Consider the following 24,148-nt stretch of genomic DNA (forward strand, 5'->3'; position numbering starts at 1 on the left):
AGATATCTAAGGTATGGATGTATGGGTCACTGTGCTTTATTTCTAAAATAATTTTACATCTATCAGGACATCTACAGTTAACTGGAAGGAAAATACTATGCTCAGATTGATTTAGTCTGGAAATATTTTTACATATTTAAAGGGGTTTTCACCTTTAAATTAACTTTTAGTATATTCTGAGACAATTTGCATTTGGTTTTCATTTTTTATTATTTGTGGTTTTTGAGTTATTTAGCTTTTTATTCAGCAGCCCTCAGGTTTCTTGTTTCAGCATCCTGGTTGCTAGGGTCCAAATTACCTTAGCAACAATGACTTGATTTGATTGGGAGACTGGAATATGAATAGGAGAGGGCCTGAATAGAAAGATGAGTTATAAAATATGTTATTTCTATAACTTATGTTATAAGTTATAAAATGTGTTATTTCAGTACGTTGAAGCTTATATAAAATTGTAATTGTTGACATAGACTAGTTGACCTAGTTAAAGGAACAGATAAAAAAATGGGCAAATATATAATCTGTGCAAAATAAAAAATGTTGGATGTTGGATTGACTGGATATGTAACATAACAGAACACAACTTCCTGCTTTTCAGCTCTCTAACTCTGAGTTAGTCAGTGACTTTAAGGGGGGTCACATGGGACATAACTGTTCAGTGAGTTTGCAATTGATCCTCAGCATTCAGCTCAGATTTAAAAGCAAACAGTTATGACCAATGTAGCCCCCCCTCAAGTCACTCAAGTCAGTGGAAACCAATAGAGCTAGTAGTGTTTTTATTTTGCACAGCCTATTTTACTATTTACCCAGTTTTTATTTTTACACTGAATTGAATTGAAGTACAAGGCAATGCTGATAAAACATATTGGCACATTACATATTGGTGCTGGTCACTTGGTGCATTGCCATCATGGAGCTGTGATTAGTGATGAGCGAAAAATTAGCAAAATGCATGGTCAATAGCCGTCAACATTTTTTTACACAGAGGACAATTTTTTCATACTGCTTTAAAGTCAATAGGCTTTTTCTTATGTCAACTTTTTTTTCTCTGCAACAATTTTGTCTTGGCTGCAGTTTCACAGAAAAAAATTGCAGATGGCGAAATGCAGAATTTTGCTGTGAATTCATGCCTGGCAGAAAAAAATTGCTCATCACTAGCTCAGTGATAGCCACACCATGTACCCAATAGGCATAACCTTTACAGCAAATTCCTGACTGACTGTCTGCAAAGTGAATCTAACAAGACAAAAATATACTGTATAATTATTTTTTTTTAATGGTGCAGGCGTTTGAAAGAAATGTACACTACAGGGGAAATGTATTAAAATTGTAGATGACAATTTTGTGGTGGTTTAAATCTGGCAGAAAAAAGTAATCTTAACTGTATTCAAGTTTGAGGTTTTAAAATGTAAATTTTTTTGGTTTAAGTAAAACAAAACAAAAAAATCTTTTAAATTCAAAAGAAAACCTAAAATTTGGTGAGATTTTAAAGAAGTCAGCATTTATTATTGTCAGGTTTATTAAGACAATTGAAATGTTACATTCGTATTTTTAAATGAATGGAACAATGTGATTTTCATTTGCGACTTTTATGATTTAATTCTGGTTAACCATTCTTTATTAAACTAGTGACTACATTTTGTGGCAATTCTTCCCTCCTGCAATCTTGAATTCTAATAAACTAGTCCCCCAGGATTTCCTGAAAGCTTTTATATCCAATCATATCTTTTCATGACGTGTACTAATTATTGTAACTATTTGGCAGCTTAAACTGTAGAAATCACAATATGCTCACCTTGTGACTGTAATCTAATCACATTATTTCGATAAGTCTTATAAAAATGCACTACATATGAACACTTTATTAAGGAATTGGACCCTGAAGAATATAAACATTTCAAAAACAAAATCATCATAACAAAAAATGAAACATTAGCATACGACGAAGAACTCAAAACAGAATTGGTCAACTGGATTAAACAAGGACACAAGAAAAAGGTAAATGCATTTCAATCACCTTCATTTAATGATTCAAGATTTTAGGGATCATTTATATAGGGAGTCCTGAGGGACTGATAAGCAGCTGCAATATATATATATATATATATATATATATATATATATATATATATATATATATATATATATATATATATATATATATATATATATATATACTGTATATATATCTAATCATTTCATTGCTATAGGAGATGCTCCTATAATTCAGTAGTTAAATCCCAATATAAACAGCTGATCTTACTGTATAATAAGTAGTTCATATAAACAGTTCAATTTATTCATTTGCTAATGTCAGAGTTCATTGGGGTACATTGATACCAATGCTATTTTTTTAATAGATTTCGCAAGTGCTTAAGTGTCTTCAGCCACCAAAACCTTCTTGCAATGTGAATCGCATCTCCAACTTCTCAAAGCTTGTTGAAAAACTGAAAGAAGAGCAAAAGCTACCAGCACTTTTTTTTGCGTAAGTAATTTGCATGTGTAACCTTATTTTAACCCCTTCTTCTTCTGTGTTATAGGATGTACATTATCAGTATCTTACCAGACACATGTCCTGAATCCCCTTTGCTAAATTATAGGATACTGGGAATTTCTCTCAATGGCAGTGTCTCCATCTAGTGGGATCCAGGGATACACCTACGGGTGGCCCCACTAGGAAACAATAATTAACCACACCATTGCAGTAACAAAATATAACTTTATATAGAAATAAATAATAACAATATCCATATCAACCGTGCCCTGGGATACCCATGTGGTCTTCTGACTCCTGGCACAGACTCTACCCAAGACACAGTCCCAAGAGCTCTTTACCCCAAGCAGTGCTACCTGCCCAAATACCTCTCCTGATGGACAGAGGTAGTTGCTCCCATGTAGCTGGCATGCAGACAGAGTGTGAGTACATCCCAAGCCTCTTTCACTGGAATTTATCTCCAGGCATCTATCTCTGGTCGATCTCTCTTGCAATTATCAGGGTCCCGTTATCTTTGAGCCCACCAAGGGCGTCTTCACCCAAGTGGTTTCTCTCCATAGCCTGTGTCCTGTTGTTGCAAGAGCCCCGGCTGGAACAAATCACTCCACCCTGAAGTGAAAGAGAATGTAGACTGACCCTGAGCACATGGCAGCTCAGCTATAAGAAGAAATTACTTAACAGTGACACCTTCTGGAATCTGCCAGGGCACACTGCATTAGAGACAAAGGATTCACTCTACCTCCCTTAACCAATTTAGGTCTAACCCTTTGCTGACCACAGCAGGGGATTTCCAACCATGTGAGATTTTCAAAGCATAGAAGAACATAACCCTTTGGGTCCCTACACATGTTTTTGATTTCTTCTGGACACTTGATAATATACAACTTTTTTTATACTATTTAGAATTACTATAAAAGGAGAAGGAAAGGCTACAATTAAGTAAGCTTTATCAGAAAGGTCTGTATAAATACACCAGTAAACCCTCAAAGTAATGCTGCTCTGAGTCATCTGTCAAAAGAAACACCACATTTCTTTCCTTCTATTGTGTACACATGGGCTTCTGTATCAGACTTCCTGTTTTCAGAATAAACCTCCAGGGCTAGGGCTTGAGCATGCTCTGTTTGCTCCTCTCTCCCTCTCCCCGTCCCTTCCCCCCCTCCTACTCTTCCTGCTATGATCTGAGCCCAGAGCTATGCGTGAGCAGGGAGAGACTCCGGCAGGAAGTTATGTCAAGCCAAGCTGATATTGGTACGACTTTTAGGTAATTTAATGACCTTCCAAATGTAAGGTAGGGTTACCAGTTTCTTTGAAAGTTAGGGAACCATCTGGACAGCTGCACTGATTACAATTTAAAGGGGAACTATTGTGAAAATGAAAATTGAATATAAGCTTCTGCATACTGAAATAAAAAAAACTTACTAAATACAATCAACTAAAAATTCTGTACCGTTTCTGAAATAATCAAGTTCATCTTCATTATTCCTCTCTCAGCATCTGTTTCTCTTCATTCTCACTTCAGGCAGCAGTTGAGTGTCAGATATTCATTGACAGTTCCAAAGTTTCTTATTTTAGTATGATAAAGCTCATATTAAAGGAAAACTATACCCCCAAAATAATATAGGTCTCTATAAAAAGATATTGCATAAAACAACTCATATGTAAAACCCAGCTTCATGTAAATAAACCATTTTCATAATAATATACTTTTCTAGTAGTATGTGCCATTGGGTAATCATAAATAGAAAATTGCCATTTTAAAAAATAAGGGCCGCCCCCTGGGATGGTAGGATTCACTGCACTCACAAACATACCAACAAACCATACATGTTAGGTCACATAAGCCAATTAACAGACAGAGTTGTGTCTTTTGCTTCCACACTTCTTCTTGTTACAGTTAGAGTTGTAGTATTTCTGGTCAGGTGATCTCTGAGACAGCACAGAGACCATCACGAAATGGTGGCTCAAGGCAAGAGATGTAAAAGGGCAATATTTACTTAAATATATATTCCAGTTTGGTAAGATTCTTTAATATGCCACTTAATATGATGTAGAGACCCTGAGATTTGGGGTAAAATACTCAGGCAGTTCCCCTTTAGGATTTGGACACCTAGGGGTTCTTTAGTTAAGTTAGGCAGCTATGTCCCTGGTGGGGTCCACACTAGTACCTGGGGGTTTGTCCTCTAGATGGCACTGTTTGACAATATAAAAGGGTTTAGCACCATGAGGTCTGGGTCTGTCCTGGGACTTTGCCTCAGTGTGAGGTACTACAGGTCCAGGTCTGCCGGAAAAGTTAGTGAAGTGTGAGATAGGGATAGTACTACAGTATTAGTCGCTCTAGGAATGAAAGTTAGCCCAGGGTAGCTAGAGAGCAGATGTGGCTCCAACGAGGAGAAATAGTGGGGTTAGGACCCCGTGGTATTTGAACCACTAGTGCAGGGACTACAGTGGGTGAGTTGAGGACCAGATAGGATACCAAGACCCAAGATCCCAGGCTGAATACAGTGGGTGAGGTGAGGATCAAGTCCGGTGCCAAGATACAAGACCCCAGGCTGAGAAACCTATGCCTTAGTGTTCAACCATAGAGGATAGTGCCAGTGAGAGTGGTAACTATTTCCCAAGTCTATTGTTACTGATCTATATTGATTTCTACTCCATCTGTTGCATCTTCTACCCCCCTGGAGGGAATATTTTTGTTGGAGGCTACTCTATAACTGCCAGTGAACATCAAAGTACTGTAACCTATGATCTTGCCGGTGCTCTGTTAATAAACCAGTTATAATTTACTGCAAAGGACTTGTCTGGCTGAATCTACTGCGGCATTTATCCACACCAGGTACCGGGAGTTGCAGGGAGTTGCACGGGTACACTGGGGGTCGGGGGCACACTAATAGCAGTGTTAGCCTGGTCACACACAGCCTCAATACACAGCAAAAGTACACTCACGGGTGTGCTACATTTGGGGGCTCGTCCGGGATTCTCTTTATTGAACTCATTGCTGTGTGAGAGAAAGTGTGACAGGCGCTGCAGTGCCGGACCTGAGAGGAAAAAGGCATCTGGGGCATAGCGCAGCTTGCAGCCTGAATTCCGACCGCTCTAAATTACTGTTGCCTTGTGGAGGCGGAGGCTGATTGAAAAGCCTGTGATTAGACTGGTGGGGAGAGCCAATCAGGATCGTGTAAATTGGCGCCAGGAGAAAGGCGCGTAACAAGGGTGAGTGACGTGGGTACCGGCATCAGTAGCCCCACCCTGTCTGGCCCCTCCTCCCGGGACTACGCAAGTCACTGGTGCCCAATCAGGACTTGAGGCAGTGGCGCCAACCAAGAGGGAGGAGTAAGACCGCTGAAGTCACGGGGGCCATTTTGTGAGGCATTGTGAACTGAGTGCAGGACGCAATTATATTGAGTCACAGAGACTTTGAGCGGGAAAAAAAAAAAAAATCTATCATGTCGGATATTTCCAGAGGCAGTGCTGACTTGTTACCGACCAAACCAGAGGACGGGATGGTGTTTGACACGGGATATCATCACGTGTGGATGGGCGTTTTTGCAGAGAAAATCACTCAGCATGGCGATCGCATCATCGTGCCTCTGTGTGGTGGCTGCGGCTCCGAGGCCTATAGAGCTTTGAATGTGGCAGGAGGTCAATGTTCTGCGTGTCACCAAGTCTGCTGGTTGGGACCGCTGAAGGACGAGGCCAAGTATCGAGCACCAGGTGCTGTGGTCGCATTGATGGCGGCTATTCAGAAAAGCTCACGAACCGGATCGGCTACAATCTCCAGCCTGTCTGACCACCCGGAGGTGGAAGAACGAGAGAGAGAGATAGTGGAAGGAATCACCACTATGCTTGCCGAGCCGATTGTAAGTCTGGAGGAGAAACTAGCAGCCCTTCCAGACGTTCCGGAGAGTGAGGAGGCCCAGGAGGCGGAGATCGCGAGCGGAGGCGACACCGCAAGTAAGACCTTGACCGTATTACCCTCGGGAGGGGAGATGGTGCTCAAAGAGCCCTTGGTGTTAGAGGCCCAGGAGGGAAGATGCACACCACAGCCCGCGCAGGGAGCCGAACAGGAGGCGAATGCACCCCCTTCATACCGGCAGGTTATCCAAGAGGTGTTGGCGGTTAGTGCTGTTGGCGTGCGGTCCTCTCCACAGTCCCTCGGGGCGGACTCCGTTCCTGGTTGGGAGGGAGAGCTGGTGGGAGCTGAGCCTGATGGAGCGACACAAGCGCCCCTGTTCCATTTGCCACACAGTTTTTGGGCACCGGAGAAGATCACGAAAGAGGAGGAGAGGAACTTTTGGGTTCTGCCAGGAAAGGCAGATCCGGATATTTTCTGCCGAGTCTCCCGCATTCAACGGGTGATCAATTTCAGAGTGTTTCGGCTGTGGGGCTATTATATGCCATATGCCCCCCTCTGGGTATATGACAAAATGGAGCAGCTGGTGGACGACTGGGTGGTGGAGGACATATGCTCCAAGGAGAAAAGCATCGGAAATTCCTTGACCCACCCTGATACGGTGAAGAGGATGGCTACATGGAAGTTCGTCCGTTCCATTGAAAAGGAATGGTGGTGGGGTCGCACGGTCTTACGTCATCGCGTGCATAGTTGCGGACGCAACAACCCCAATCCCAGATTTTTTAGCATTGATGTGGCTACACCCGGTGGTGGCATGGTGGAGAAGCCACACCCTAAGTATTATATACCGTACGAGGACTTAAAGGTGCGGTTCACATACATGGTGTGAGTATGCACTGACTTTTGTCACAAGGACTGTTCTCTTTGTTGCTGTTTTTTTTGTCTTACCACACTCCGGAGGGTGTGAAGTTCCAAAGGGGAAGGTGCAGTAACCACGCCCCAAGAAGTTGACCGCAAGAGGTCTGTCATGGTTGGAGGAAGATTTTTTTTCTTTTGGTTTGTTCGTCTGCTGAGACTCTGGTGGACTTTGCACTCTGGGTGCAGTAGGAGTTAATTGAAGAGGACTGTTACCACCATTTTTTTTTTTTTTGAACGAGGAGGAGTGGAGGCTATTAGTTAATAAAGTATTTTGTTCTAGCAGCATTGTTTGTCTCTGACATTTTTTTTCTTTTCTTCAATGTTGCTAATATGTAGTGTGGGTAAAAGTAGGGATTCTTTCCCGAGGTAACAGGAATGACTGTGGTTTGTCTTGTTCATTACTTTGAGTAACTGTTTAGTTGTCAACGAGGACGTTGACGTTTCTAAGTGGGGGGAGAATGTAGAGACCCTGAGATTTGGGGTAAAATACTCAGGCAGTTCCCCTTTAGGATTTGGACACCTAGGGGTTCTTTAGTTAAGTTAGGCAGCTATGTCCCTGGTGGGGTCCACACTAGTACCTGGGGATTGTCCACTAGATGGCACTGTTTGACAATATAAAAGGGTTTAGCACCATGAGGTCTGGGTCTGTCCTGGGACTTTGCCTCAGTGTGAGGTACTACAGTTCCAGGTCTGCCGGAAAAGTTAGTGAAGTGTGAGATAGGGATAGTACTACAGTATTAGTCGCTCTAGGAGTGAAAGTTAGCCCAGGGTAGCTAGAGAGCAGATGTGGCTCCAACGAGGAGAAATAGTGGGGTTAGGACCCCGTGGTATTTGAACCACTAGTGCAGGGACTACAGTGGGTGAGTTGAGGACCAGATAGGATACCAAGACCCAAGATCCCAGGCTGAATACAGTGGGTGAGGTGAGGATCAAGTCCGGTGCCAAGATACAAGACCCCAGGCTGAGAAACCTATGCCTTAGTGTTCAACCATAGAGGATAGTGCCAGTGAGAGTGGTAACTATTTCCCAAGTCTATTGTTACTGATCTATATTGATTTCTACTCCGTCTGTTGCATCTTCTACCCCCCTGGAGGGAATATTGTTGTTGGAGGCTACTCTATAACTGCCAGTGAACATCAAAGTACTGTAACCTATGATCTTGCCGGTGCTCTGTTAATAAACCAGTTATAATTTACTGCAAAGGACTTGTCTGGCTGAATCTACTGCGGCATTTATCCACACCAGGTACCGGGAGTTGCAGTGAGTTGCCCGGGTACACTGGGGGTCGGGGGCACACTAATAGCAGTGTTAGCCTGGTCACACACAGCCTCAATACACAGCAAAAGTACACTCACGGGTGTGCTACAATGATATGAACTATCTGTTGCTTAAGTATTCATTTTGGGGGTATAGTTTTCCTTTAAAGTTTCATTTTCGTGATAGTTCCCCTTTAAAGGCCCTGCAGAATGTATTTTTTATACCATGATTGTCCATACTTTACTAATGTGAGGTCTACTTTTAGTGATGATATCGCATTATGATCTACATCCAAAAAAGCATTGTTAGCATTCTGTTCCATGGGAAATATTACTTAAATATTATATTGAATGATAAGTGAATTTATATTGCTGTATTTAAAAAAATACTACGTCTTGTGTAACCTTAACATAACAAATATTTTAATGAAAAGCATGAAACAGGAGGGTGATTTAGACAAGCTGTTTGTTGACAGTGTCTTGAGATCTACTGATCTACCTTTTGGGCACCCCTGTTTTATACCCATCCCTGAAATGTCAAGTGATCTGGTAATCTTATTGTAAGGAGAAACAGCTTGGTGACATCTAGAAAAATCCAAGACTTGAGAACTCATATTTGTAAGGGGCCCGAAGGCTCAGCCAGATGAAGCGGACCAAGGAGGAAGCACAGTCCAACCAGATCGAGGTATCCAAGGGGTTAAGAGAAAGGCGAAGTCAGGCAAAAGGGTTGGTACAGGCGGCAAAGGTTCAATACATGGTTATACAGGCAAGGTCAAGATCAGGATCAATAGCAGAGCCAGGAGCTCACTATGTGGAACCTATTGTAGGGCAAAGTCAGTGCTTCAGCGTCTTTTATAGGCCTCCTTTGGCACCATAAACAGATGCAGGGACATCATGATGCTGGCGTCCTCACGCTGGCGTTTCGACTCTGACGTCCAATCCGACGTTGCCGCTTCGGCGCTGGCGACCAATCCGACGCCAGCGACTCGTCTGACGCTGGCGTGATGGCACAGAGCGCTGCCCAGAAGGGGCCATCTTGGGACGCCAGGTAAGCCTTCCTTACAATATTCAAACTTAAATACAGGTTTTCTTATCATGCACTCTGCACTTAGCAGCAGATGCAGGCACAAGGTTCACTGACCATTTCAATGGGCAGGCTAGGGGTCTATAGGTACCTGGGTATATGAGGATAAGAGAGCTCCATCAGACAGACCAGTCAAACCAGAAGATGCAGTACAGAATAATCACACAAAGAGAAGTATAGTAGGGACAAGATGGCATCCAGTCTTCAGGAAAGGTTCCTCTAGCTACTGGGAGTTGCAGGAATGGCTCATTCAATGTCCATGATAATGTAATGGTTGTAAACTCTATGTGTGGTCGTCACATATTAATATATGGAGCTATCATACAAAGGGTCCATTCACTATTTATGTTAATGGGAGCAACATTAAAGGTTTGGGTTTACAAACATTTAAAAGTGAATTAAATACCATATGACTCAATTCCTGTTGGTTGTTAAAATACAATGTATATTTATTTGATTACTTTTAGATTTAACATCGGACTTGTGGAACGTCTTGCAGAGGAGGCAGCCATATTTCTTAAAGAGAGACAAGACAATAAGACAAAACTGTTGACTGAGAAAGAAACCAAAAAGCTTGACACCAAAGCAAAAAGACTGGGAAAGGCAATAGCAAAAAATATGTATGTAACCAGTTTCATGAGAACATATTGAATGTGTATGTAAAAAGTCATTGTTTTATAAATCTCCTAGTTTTGCATTTATGTTAAAGTAATGAAAGGCTTCAACCTTTTTTAAGTCCGCAAATTGAAAATGCCAAACTACATTTTGCCATATTGGTAGTTATGCCTAAAAAAACAAATACACAAGAATACTGTGTGAAGCTTCCTTGCTGTCTACATTTAAGCCATCATATGGGAAGATGGTTGGGACTTGGCCTGATTAAAGTTTGCCTTCACTTAGGTCCTACAGGAGTTAACTGCATACAAGCCACTGTAGTAAAGGAACATGTCTTAGACTCACCCCTCTGTAAATTTAACGGCCCACAGGCAGGTCCTAAGTGAGGTGATAGGCTTGTCCTATAATGGAAGGTGTATAGAGCAAAACACTAACCTGATAGCTCATAGGGCATAGTCTTCACAGACATATTTCAACCTGTAAAGAATTGACTGAACCACTGCTACCTACTATTCGGTTCAATGGGAACCACCAATACTTATATTTAAGCCCAAAAATACTCCAGTGTGAACAACCCATAACCGAGCCTGACCTTAAAGTACTTTATGGAATAAACATTGTACTAGCAGAATAACAAAATCATGGCATTTTTACTCAAAGCAGTTACTTTTGAAAAATGTTATTGTAATTTTCAGTATACGTTAAAAGGGTCCTCCACCCAAAAACATTTTTTTAGCTTAATAAAAGATATCATTCAAAGGAACTTAACGATATATAACATACATTGATTAAACCTTTTCCAAAGGTTTTCAATGATTTATAAGTGTAATTGCTATTGAAAGCAGTATCTGTTTATTCTTTTATTTTTCCCAAAATTTTATTTTTAATGTAACAGGAGTCAGATGTCCCTCGTGGCCAGGAATGCAGAGAATGCAAACAGCCAGATACTGCTTTTAATTCAATCACACTTACAAATAACTTTAAAACCTTAGATAATATGCAATTAATATATATTGGAAAATTGCTTAGAACATAATTTTTCTTCATTATGCAGGGGTGGAGAACCCCTTTAACAAAAAAATAAAATGGGTTGGTTAAAGTTATTTGTAATTGGAAGCAGTATTTGTTCATCCCTTTTAATTTTCTGGTTTTTCTCAGTATAGTCAAGTCTGTTAATTTGCTGGCTTCTGCTGCATTGTTTAAAGGAAGTTAGGTAGTGATGGGCGAAATTCAGGAAAAATTTGCGAAACAGCGAAAAATTCAAAATATCAGATTGAAGTAAATTTTGAGATGAGCGAAAATTTTTAGACGCACAACTCTTTTGTCCTAATGCATTAAAGGAACAGTTACATCAAAAAAATTTTTAAAAAAAGAAAAGGCGACAGGGCGACGACAATCCATGGTGCGGCGCTCGATTTCTTCTCCCATCTTCTACTGGCGGTGTGTGGAAGGTGATGTCGGCACTGCTGGAGTAACAAGTGCTCGGATACAACAGCCCTCCTTCTTAGTGCCCTGTCCAGTAACTGTCCTCCGAGAAGCGCTCCACACACACCGCCGGACGCGCTGTTATCCAAAGTGTTCTGTCCCGCGCAGATCTCCCCCGCTACGTGCACTGGGAAATTCTGACAGCTCCGCCGCTCCGGCCACTGGAAGCCAAACTTGTTCATGAGCGCCCCTGGCTCTCTCCCACATCGACCGGCACGGGGGAGGGCCTGTTCCAACATGGTGCACACTTTTGTTAGGCTGCTGGGGGGGGAGGGGGTGATATCACTCCAACTTGCAGTACAGCAGTAAAGAGTGATTGAAGTTTATCAGAGCACAAGTCACATGACTTGGGGCAGCTGGGAAATTGGCAATGTGTCTAGCCCAATGTCAGATTTCAAAATTGAATATAAAAAAATCTGTTTGCTCTTTTGACAAATGGATTTCAGTGCAGAATTCTGCTGGAACAGCACTATTAACTGATGCATTTTGGAGAAAAAAAATTTCCCCATGACAGTATCCCTTTAAGGAATGCGCAGTTTCTTCAATTGCTTGCCAGAACCAGAATGGGTGAAGATATATAAACCTGCCCCTTAGAATCAATTTTTAGTAATGTTACTTGTGTCACCTGACTAACTAGAACTAAAAAAAATAGACAAATCCTTAAAATATAAGCACATTAGAACTGATATCAACATATCTACAAAAAAGTTCCACTGCTTCACCAGCATTTCTCTTTAGCATTTCTCTTGTACAGTAAATGACATTTCGTCAAATTGAAGTCGATTTTAGATTAAAAGCAAAATAATTTGTATTTAGATCGGATGGGAATGATGCTTTATTCGCCAATTTTGCCAATTTTAAGAATATAACGCAAGTGCTGAAGAAGGACAAAGAAATCCCACCAGATTGTACTTATGCTGATACCAGAGCTGTGAACAATGAGGTGAATTATTCATTTTTACTAATATGTATGCTGTTTTATAATGTAACTAATTGCATTACATACAGGTACACATTTTGAAACCCAGACTGTAAGGTTTATTTACTATAACATTGGAATGTGCAAAATATAAGGGGGTTATTTATCAAAATCCAAAAAGTTCTCGCTATTTTCTGAACTACTCCAACCAAATCTGCACGCACTCTTCCCTCCTATTTATCAATACTATTTATTAATACTTTTTTCCGAAAATCTCTTGTGAGGGGAAAAAAATCAATAAAATTGTGAAAAATTCAGAATTATCTGAATTTTTCGGATTCAATGCCGAAAATTGCAGCTTTTTGGATTTGATGCCCGAAACCGCAAAATCTTCAGATTCTACCTGAACTTAGCAGGTCTGAGTTGGAGTATTCGGACTTTTAGCACAATTTTTTTTTCTCTGAAAAAATCTTGTTTTTCCCTTTAAAAGTCTGGCCAAAAAAAATCAAACTTAGTGGCACATTTATCAAAGGTTGAATTTTGAATTCATGCGAGTTTTCAAAAACTCCCCTAAATTCAAAATTCGACCAATTGAAATTTATTAAAAAGAAAAATTTCATTTTTAAAACTCGAATGGATTAAATTGACCTGAAAACTCGAATCGAATTCGATTTGAATTCTCAGAAAAAAATGTCAGGAAGGCTGCAAATAACTCCAAATCGATCCCTGGACTTCTCCCATTGACTTAAACAGCAATTCGCCAGATTTTAGGTGGTGAAAAGTAGAATTTGAGTTCTTAAAGGGCCAGAGTATGATAAATCTTGAAAATCTAATTTGATTTTTTTTTTAAAAAACTCAATTCAAATATGAATAACTCCCTATCGAATTTGACAGTTTTTACCATAAAAAAATCCCCGAAAATTCTAATTTTTAATTTGACCCTTGATAAATCTGTCCCCTGGCATTGCACATTTTTAATTGTACATTTCACATTTTTAAGAAGTGCTTGAAGGTGTTGTAATCTTTTGGAGCATACATAACTTTTTTCAGTAAGATGTTTTATTATATACACTGCACAAATTCTTTCTTCCACTGTCGGAAGTGTTTGCTAAACAGTTTTCAGGTTCGCAAAATCTATTATTTAATTCACGCAATGATTTTTTCCATTTTCAACTTTTTATTATATTCCCCCAAATATGCACCGATCCAGATGCAGAATAATTTGGCAAATTGCATATAAGTTGTGCCGCACATTTTATTTACAGTGCAGAGGCATGTTCAAAGTTATACAATGCAGCACACAGTGTGCATTGCGGGGGGCCATTTGGATAGGATGAATTTAAAGGACTATTGTCTCTTTTTAATTCATATGAACTATGTGAAAGAATAAAAAAACAATTATTTGATGCAAATGGGATATGGCCTTTCTGTAATTGACCGTTTTTTTTAATCAACTTGCACAAAGTCTTTGGAGGGAATATAATAAAAGTTTGTAACAGTTAAAATAGCCGCAATGCGAAAATGCATGCCTGTTTAGCGACCACTCCAACAGTGAAAGAGAGATTGCAAATTTTATAGTTTGTGATAGTAAGCAGTGTATGAAATAATTAAAAAGTTATGTTTGCTCCAAAAGATAACAACACCTTCAAGCACTTCTTAAAAATGTGAAATGTACAATTAAACAGTCTAAGGAAGAATATAGCACCTCCTTCAAGCATGTCTTAAAAATATACAATGTGCAATTAAGATACGCACAGTGTTTCCAAATCCAGTGATGCAACTTATGCTTAGGCTCATGATTATGGTAACAAAATGGCATACAGGAACCCCAAAATGCAATTAGTGCATTACAGTTTTTTTTCTTGAAAATATTTCTCCTTTTGCATTTAAAATGAATAACTATAGCTTTTTTTATGTAAAGCTAGCCTTCACTGAGTAAAGTCAAATGACCCAATCCAATGTTTACACTGTGCAAATACAAGTGCTCGTGCAATATCATGTTTGATCAGAATACCTGGTTCATATTTCAGAGGTGAACAGTTTTTTTATTTAGCAAAAGTACAAATAATAATTAAAAAATAGACTTGATTTTATACATGTGTGTAAGTGTATTTCTGATATGTGCTTTATAAATGTTAAGAATATGTGAGTACAAGTAAAACGAAACAAAAAAAAAGTGAATAAAAAAACAGTGTATAAGTAGTACATACTATTTCAGGAGTATGTCAGGTAAGAAGTCGGGCAGATGGAGGCCAGTTGGCAAGTGAAGAAGGTCTCGAATCAATGATTGTCAGATAGGTGTAAGCAAGCAGATGTAGCACATACACAGTCGACTTTCTCTTTTTTGATACTGTATGAATGGCATATTGTCATGTCATATTCTGTATGTGATAGTTACTCTTTGAGGTGTTCAGACAAACAAGTCGATCAAGAGATGCAAATCGTCTGAGGTTTCTGGCAAAGAGAGGTGTGGGCTTCCATCATGCATCTTTGGATGTTAAAGGAAGAAGACAGGTTGAGATGCTCTTCAGGATGGGATACCTACGTGTAAGTATATTTGTTGCTTGGATAATATTTCCATAGTCTGTGGCTAAGCTTTAGATGATTTTTTATAGTATTTCAATGCTTATTAAAATCTATAAGATGCCCAATGGTGTGTGATTTTAGAATCTTTAGATTCATTTCATTGTTCATTTCAGAGACAATAAAATACATTTTGGTGAGGGAAGTGAGGTTGTGTGCTGTGTGATGTTAGATTCTACATTTTATGCATTTTAGTGTGGCTTGGATTACTTCTTGGACAAGCCTAATAGCAGCAGTGGCCATGAAAACACCCACGTGCCATTAGCCTTACAGCTTTTGTGCAACTTGTCAACAGATTTGTTTCAATTACTCTGAGTATGGCAGAGCTGTAGTACTCTTGAGCTCCTAACTGCTTTAGCTGCATAGGGGCTACATAGAGTATGACCCAGTGGGCTACAGAGGGTTAGAGAGTAGCAAACTGAGCATGCTCAAGCCCTAGCCCTAGAGGTTTATGCTGAAAACAGGAAGTCTGATACAGAAGCCCATGTGTACACAATAGAAGGAAAGAAATGCTGTGTTTCTTTTGGCAGAGAACTCAGAGCAGCACTACATTGAGGGTTTACTGGTGTATTTATATAGACCTTTCTGATAACATTTCCTGTTTTTAGCTTTTCCTTCTCCTTTAACTTATCATACTGCCATACATACCCAGATTTGGTGGGGCAGTTTGGTCAATAATCAGTCAGTCTTCATAGACTGAGGATTTTCTGCCATAATGGATTTTTTTTTGTTGGACAATGAAAAGGACCACAAGCTTCTCCTACACTGTTCTGATGGAACTGTATTGGTCAGTCTACGTATGGCCACCTTAACTATTGTACAGAGGTGAAATGTAGGAATGTAAGTAATTATATTTATATTTATGGGAAGCAAACGACCATTCTTCAGGGCACAGACCCCTACCACTGCCCAGAACTTTACTAAACTGGATATTACCCCATTCTCAGTATTTTCAGTGGACTTGATGGCAAATGTATTGAAAATGCTTTTAAAATCATGTTTAACATTACCCGTCTTAAGTAGTTCTTACAACAGACATTCTATTGGTAAATTATGGCAAAAAGTACAGATTATATATTTAAAGGGTACGTTTTTATTTTTAAAGGTTGTAACTGCGACTGGATCTCTAGCCTTAGGAATCAACATGCCATGCAAATCTGTAGTGTTTGTTGAAGATTCGCTTTACCTGGATGCCTTAAATTTCAGACAGGTATGGTTTCCTATTAGTCTAATAAGGTTATGTAATAAAAATCACAGTAAGAAAAATGTTCAATTTGAATTGTCTTCTATTTCAATTTTCAATGCCTGAATTATTCAAGGTAAATAAGTTAAATGTAAAGGCAGAACTCAGATAGAAGAAAGAAACAAGTTAGAAGGAGCCTTATTGGTTGTATGAAAGGACCTCTGGTATGTTAGCTGATTGCTATAAATATGTCACGACTTTTGGCTTCTAGAAAGAGCACATAATCATCAGAGTTACACTCTTCATAGCACGTTCTCTTCAAATAGATGCAGCTCTGGGTGTCCGTACAGCACCATCTGGGTCTATGTATACAGCTCCAAGTTACCACTCTGTATATTCAACCATGGCAGATCAAGGACAGTGGAGAGACTTAACAAGATTATTATATAAGTTATATTTTTAGACCTCTATAACCTTCACAGTTAGACCACATGCGGATCATACTGAAAGATGCCAATAATGAATCGAGGCAGATGTTGGCTGCTGGGTCAAGTCAATCAATTGGCTTGCAACAATTGCCACAGGATACAGACATTGGGCCTGTCCTATTGAACACTTCATTCTCTAGTACTATAGTGGTATGTTGTTTGATACTTGACTGGTTGTGAATGTAAATTATATATTCTCCATTCTGGAGTACAAACTTGCACTAAACACTAGGAACATGGCCTGATACAAAAAACACACTAAGAACATGGCCTGATACAAAAAAACAAAGACACAGAAATAGGGATAGGAATGACTCGGTTGAAGAGAAGGTGGAGAAAAGAAATAGAGTTCAGCAGAGAGGGCATAGAGATCAGGGCAGAGGCAGAAGGAAAATGGGCACGGTGAACAAGGAGGGGGTTAATATGATAAACCAAGCCATATTAAATGTATTTTTTGTATTTTGTGTCATATCAGATGTCAGGACGTGCAGGAAGGCGAGGACTGGATGTGTTGGGAAATGTATACTTTTACTCCATTCCTTTGCCTAAAGTAAAAAGGCTTATTAAAGCAGATGTTCCTAATTTAAAGGGACAGTTCCCATTAAGCATCTCTTTGGTACTACGACTCATGTTATTGGCTGCTAAGGCTGATCATAAAGAAGATGCCAGTGCTAAGGTATTGTTTTCTTTCTTTCCTATAGTGATTACAAACACGGCACCTCTACAGATATTGTTCAGAATGCACAATCCCTGTCCCAGTGAAGCTTACAATCTAGGGTCTCTACCGCAGACACATAGACTACAGTCATTTTCATCAGGAGCACATTAACCTGCCTGTATTTTTGGAGTGTGATAGTTGACCAGAATAACTCAGTTATACCTCCATTAGGTGCAAGTAAGCACAGGTAGACTCTCTTGCTGTTTGTCTGCCCAATCAACCACATGCCGAACCCTGGCAGCAAACTGTTTGATTGTAGCAAACCAGATGACATATTATACTGTCCACTTTTCTAATAATTGAATCCCCTGTAATGACAATCTGTCTAGTCCTAGTCTCCTTCCCACCATCTTCCTTGCACAATCTGACATATCTGTTGGGAGGCACAAACCCCGGATCATCTTCCCCTTTCTCACTAGGTTTCCTTTAAATTACTCAGCTGACTGCCTCATCATCCTGCTGCTCTTCGCCAGTTCCATCTTTCCCATGTAGAGGGCAGATTTATCATTAACTGAGATTGCAGCTCAGCACAAAAAAATCACCCACTTTCTATTCTTTTTTCGGGATTTTTAGAAGCATATTTATCAAACAGGGAACTTTACCCATTGATAAATAGTTTTCTAAAAATCCCACAGGAACCAATATAAATTGTTTATGCTGTCTATGCTGAGCTCTAATCTCTCTTTTTTATAAACTTTCCTCTAGGTCGTGCTCAGTGAACAAGTTACACAGCAGATTTGCACAGAAGAGAGCTCTAAGGGCAGAGACACACGGTCAGATTCCTCTTCTTTGGGGCGTCTAATCTGCCAGAACTGCCTTCCCGCCGGCTAGAACGAAAATCGCCGGCGGGGTGGCACTCGGATTGCTTCGTTTTCCGAAGTCGCCTGAAGTTTCCTTGTGAGGCGCTCAGAGTGCCATCCTGCTGGCAATTTTCATTCTAGCTGATGCGAAGGCAGTTTGGGGTGATTACTCGCCCCGAAGAAGAGGTGATTTGTCGCCGGGCGACTAATCTCCCCAAATCTGACCGTGTATCTCTGCCGTAAAGGAGCTGGATGGATTCTATTTATACAGTCCGCTCAGGTGCATCTGAAGTCAGTCTAACTGCACTTGGTACTGGAGCTTCTGCCACCAAGCCCCACCAAATTTTACCATTTAGCACCTAAAAAAGCAAAATTGTGAACAAAATTATACAACAATTAAATAAACAGCCCACACAAAATAAGAGGTAATAGGAAACACCATCCATGTTAGTGCGCAGAATAGTTTTTAGTTTTCCAGCTCACATTAATTCAACCACATTTTACATTTAAAATGTTTTTGCATAATGTACAAATTAATGTACCACTGATACAGTATGTACAAGTATTTTCTTACTGTAAACATAACTAATAAACCTCTTTTTATGTATTTAAATTAGGCATTGTCAGTATTGAAGCACTCACTGATGGCATTTAAAAAACCTTCTGAAACCAAAATGTTAAAGCTCTACTTCCTATTCTGCATACAATTCTTAATCCACGAGGTATGTATTCTGTAGAAAGGATGGCTGCTCTCTGACAATTCATGGTTAAATACACTCTAAAGTAATAAACAAGGATTTCTAAAATTATGAAATGCCACGAGTGAATTCATTTTCTAGTATTGTAAACTACAATATGTGATGGGTCAAATAATTGTTAGTGGCTTTGATATCTGTACCACCTCCAAAAATTAACCAAAAATGTGTTTGTGTCATTCAGTTAATTGTAAGTACAGGTATGGGACCTGTTACCCAGAATGCTCAGGACCTGGGTGTTTCCCGGATAACTGATCTGTCCATAATCTGGATCTTCATACCTTAAATCTACTAAAAAATCATGTAAACATTAAATAAACCCAATAGACTGGTTTTGCTTCCAATAAGGGTTAATCATATCTTAGTTTGGGTCAAGTACAAGCTACTGTTTTATTATTACAGAGAAAAAGGAAATCATGTTTACAATTTTGGATTATTTCATTATAATGGAGCCTACAGGAAACAGCCTTTACAGCTTTCTGGATAATGGGTTTCCGGATAACAGATCCCAAACCTGTAGTATATAATCAAATAACCTTAATTCATGTTTTTACTCAAATTGGATGTTATAACTTTAAAGGAGAAGGAAAGTCGTTTATCACTTGGGGGTGCAAAATGTTAGGCACCCCCAAGTGAATGTATTTACTTACCGGAAACCCTGGGCCGGGGCTCCTATCAGCAGAAAACTGCACTGGCCCGGGGTTATTCCAGCGAGCACCAGGGAGAGCTTCTATTCCGGCTTCTTCTTTCTTCAAATTTCCCAGGGCAGACGCATGCGCAGTAGTAAAAAATCAGCTATTTCATTCTGCTGATTGGAGCACTGGCCCGGGGTTTCAGGTAAGGCAATACATTCACTTGGGGGTGCCTAACATTTGGCACCCCCAAGTGCTAAACGACTTTCCTTCTCCTTTAAAAGAAAATATTGAGGTACCTTAAAACTAGAGTTCTTCACAGACCAAGGCATACTGTATTCCGACACTCTCTACTTTTAGAAGGCAAAATGTGTTTTCTAAGATTTTTTGTATTTATTTATTTATTTATAAAAAAGAAACAAATGAAAACACATATAGACATATATAAACACTGTCCAGCAGTTTTTTTCTGTATATTTCCTGGTACACATCAGTTTGTTGCTAAGGACCAATGACCATGCCTAAATTTTTGCTATACAAGCAGATGGAATACTGTCAACGAAAAGAGGAAGAATAAAATATATTCCCTTAAACAAGTGAAAAACCAAGCATTCACGGCCGCTCCTGCCCTGAGGCAACAAACCGGGGCAACATAAAGCCTCCTCTGGCCATTTTAAATTCTGAATTTCCATTTTTAATTAGAAATTCAGCTCTTCTAGTGTAGAAAGTGTACTAACAATTTAGAGCCAGCTATTTAGAGTATTCCTTGATCATTTTGTCTACCAGTAATTAATTTCTCTCTTCGTTTTACGTTGTGACATTCCCCTTTTCCTGTTTGCTATATCTGATATATTATCCTCAATTCGCTCATTCAGGCACTGCAGGTACATTGCTGATTGCTATAGATACTGTATCTACGTCAGAGGAAAAAAATGCAAAGTTAATGCATCAAAACGTGTCACACTTGCATTTAGTAATTTTCTTTTTTGGTAAAACGTTCCCCAAAAAATATGGAGGAATTCAGGGTAGACAGGTAGAAGACCAAAAGGTTCCGAGCAAAGACAAAGAATAGCAAAGATGAAAGTAGTATATCGTCTTGACATTATGGGGCAGATGTATTCTAAACGGTCGAGAAGTTTCGAATTGAAAAACTTCGATTTTCAAGCTATTTTTTGTGTACTTCGACTAGGGAATAGTCATACTTCGATTCGAAATTGAAAAAACTAAGAAATACTAATTTTTTTGAAGTACTGTCTCTTTAAAACTTCGACTTCGACCATTCGCCACCTAAAAGCTGCCGAAAGTGCTGTTTTAGCCTATGGGGGACCTCCTAGAACCTGTATGGAGGAAATTGGGGGAGTTTGGGAGATCGAAGGTCGAAGTTAAAAAAAACTTCGAATCGAAGTACGGCCCACTTCGACCCCAAAAAACTTTGACCTCCATTCGGTTTGTCTTTTTGAATTCGAAGTTGAGAAGTTTTTTTTTATCTTCGACCTTTGATAAATATGCCCCTATGAGTCCCTTTATTCTGGTAACAGTCAGACAGACGCCTAGGCACTCTGCAGTGGCTCTCCTTGTTAGACTTCTTCAAATAACATTTAAACAAATCACTTTTAAAATAATCACTTCTACAATAATGTGATTAGATGAGTATGTGGTCCTGCAAAGTTTCTCTACATATCTAACCCTTTACCTGGAATGAGGGGTCTTCTGTCTAAAACCTGTTTTTGTTGCAAAGTTTGTTTATCAAGTTCTGTTCTCCTTTTGGTCAACTTTATTTAGCCGCCTTGCAACACAGTTTCAGGAGTATAACATATTAAAGCCATAACATGCACTGGGCTGGTAAATATAGTAAACTTGTTTCTTCTTTGGATTATAGGGCTATTTGGATCAACACTGCAACCCTCTGGACTTTGCTGGACTGGTTACCCATTTACATTACCATGAACCCTCAAATTTTGTGTTTGTCAGTTTTCTTGAAAAAGGTGTATTTCACCGACTGTGCCAGAGAAAAACTAAAGGTATATGGGTACTATACAAATGTTTTTTTCACATCTTTTTTTTTTTTTTACAGTTTTATGGTATCTTCCATAATCCTATGCATACTGGGCATCTAAATATTTAGAAGGCCCCTGGCATTCATATTTTAAAAGGGCTGTTAACCTTTAAATTGACTTCATATGATGTGATCCCCAACCAGTGGCTTGTTTTATATTCACAGACAATTTGCTATTGGTTTTATTATTTTATTTTTTTATTTGTGTTTTTTGAATCATTTAGCTTTTTATTCTGCAGCTCTGCAGTTTGCAATTTCAGCAATCTGATTGCTAGGGTATAAATTATCCTAGCAACCATACATTAAAATGAATTGAGGCTGGAATAGAATGTGCCTGAATAGAAAAATAATTGAGAGACTGAAACAGGACTAGGAGAGGCCTGAATATAAAGCGGAGTAAAACAAAGTAGCAATAACAATACATTTGTAGCCTTACAGAGCATTTGTGTTTTTAGATGGGGTCAGTGACCCCCCTATTTGAAAGCTAGAAAGAATAAGAAGAAGGTAAATAATTCAACAACTATAAGAAAAAGAAATGGAGGCTAATGCAAAAGTTGCTTAGAATTAGAATTCAAATGCTTAGAATTCTATGACATACTAAAAGTTACATTTAAGATGAACCACCCTTTATATTGTTTTTTTTTTTCTTATTTCATATAAAATGCTAATTTTAGCAAATGGACAAAATGTGTACTTTCTAAAATATTGGCTTTCCAGATTTTACCCCATCATAATATGTGTTTTTTTTTACCAGCAAGTCCAGTTGATTGACTTATTTCTATAGATATACCATGACCTGGATGAATGAGAATCTTCACAAACATATTTCACTATTTTAATCTTTAGGGACTGTACATGCCACATATTTGAATATCTGGCATCTGTTTTTTCAGATTGTGGGAGATAAGAAGCTGTGAAATGCAAGCTTTGACTTTGACTTATCACAAAATAGTCCAATATCTTTTTACAGAAGTGGAATTACACCGAAATGTAGATTTAGAAATGTAGATTTCCAATGTAAATTTAACAGTCATTCCTAGGGATGCACTGAATCCACTAGTCTTTCCAAAGGAGGCCAGTAAGAGAGAAAACAAATGTTAAAAAACTGTCGGCACTGAATGCAAATAAAATGTAAAAGGGAGAACAGCATCTGACCTGAGTATTTTGGTCTTTCTTAAAGGATCAATAACATCAAAACATTTTTTTAAAAATTCGTTCGTATACATCAAAAAAAACTCACCAAGACAAATTAAACTTTAAGATTGCAAAGTCTTTATTAAGAAATAATTCTGCTGCAATCCATCGTGCTGCGCATGATTTCGCCTCCCTGCCTTCCTTATAGGAGATAGCCAGGGAGGAGAAAGCGAGTGCCGCGCGATGGATTGTTGCTGTGCCGCCTTTTCTGAAGAGGAGTGGAAGCTGAGTTTCTGTAAGTTATTTCTTAATAAAAGCTTTGCGATTTTAAAGTTTGTCTTGGTGGGTTTTTTTTCTATGTATACTAACGAAATTTTTTTAAAAAAAATTTGATGTCACTGGTCGATTAATGAAAATCCATACATTGGAGCAAACAGAAAAAGCAGTAGGAAGATCTGCTTAAGGCATGGAAATTTCACTTAATATGTCTAACCCATAGTTGCATCAGAGCAAATTGTTAGAAAAGTGATATAAAACTTTAAACAAATAAATAAAATATACATTTGCATGTGAATTTAGATACAGGAAGTTTGATTGTCATGCCACAGTATTATTGTTCTTACTTATCAATTACTTTATACAGGTTCAAAAACGTTTCCACAATCAGTGATGGAAACCCTAGTGCTGGTTTTGGCAAACCTGTTTGGAAGAATCTACCTTTTACCATCCATGATGAAATTAAAGGGAACATTTAAACAGTCGAAGGTAAAAGATTGTTAAAGAACGGCTGACAACTGTTGTAAATGGAACTCTCACATAGATGGATATCACTCAGATATACAGGGTTGTACATTTTCTGGTGATAAACTTGCAGAGTACCTGTGGCACATTAATAGAAAATCATCTGCTGGTAATAGTTGTGTTGACTGCTGCTACACATACATGGTAGCACACAGTAGTGTAACTAGAGTGTACAGGGCCCCCTTGCAAAAAAAATGTTCAGAGGGGCCCTGAGCACTCTGATCCCAATCCTCCTGCCCACTTCCTGTCCCGCCTCCACCCACACCAAGCCTCCGCCCACTCCACTCTCCAACTCCACCCTCTCCAGCTCGACTTGCGTCCCCCTTATTTGCCGCAGGTAAGAGAGCGACTGGGGAGGAGGGTTTTTTTTATTTGTGTGT

General features: G+C 39.2%; 1 protein-coding gene across 1 annotated transcript in view; it reads left to right on the forward strand.

Moving 5' to 3' along the window:
• The window catches only part of LOC108704313 (probable ATP-dependent RNA helicase DDX60), a 71,148-nt gene that overhangs the window by 36,220 nt on the left and 10,780 nt on the right, over window positions 1-24,148 (forward strand). Inside the window, exons 24-33 of the mRNA XM_041579526.1 lie at window positions 1,867-1,995; window positions 2,358-2,482; window positions 10,067-10,219; window positions 12,516-12,642; window positions 15,013-15,165; window positions 16,307-16,411; window positions 17,348-17,548; window positions 19,008-19,112; window positions 21,657-21,798; window positions 23,611-23,732. Of these exons, the coding sequence (XP_041435460.1) occupies window positions 1,867-1,995; window positions 2,358-2,482; window positions 10,067-10,219; window positions 12,516-12,642; window positions 15,013-15,165; window positions 16,307-16,411; window positions 17,348-17,548; window positions 19,008-19,112; window positions 21,657-21,798; window positions 23,611-23,732 (1,362 nt within the window). The remainder of the gene's footprint in view (window positions 1-1,866; window positions 1,996-2,357; window positions 2,483-10,066; window positions 10,220-12,515; window positions 12,643-15,012; window positions 15,166-16,306; window positions 16,412-17,347; window positions 17,549-19,007; window positions 19,113-21,656; window positions 21,799-23,610; window positions 23,733-24,148) is intronic.

Source organism: Xenopus laevis, chromosome 1S (assembly GCF_017654675.1).
Source record: "Xenopus laevis strain J_2021 chromosome 1S, Xenopus_laevis_v10.1, whole genome shotgun sequence".
Lineage (NCBI taxonomy): Eukaryota > Metazoa > Chordata > Amphibia > Anura > Pipidae > Xenopus > Xenopus laevis.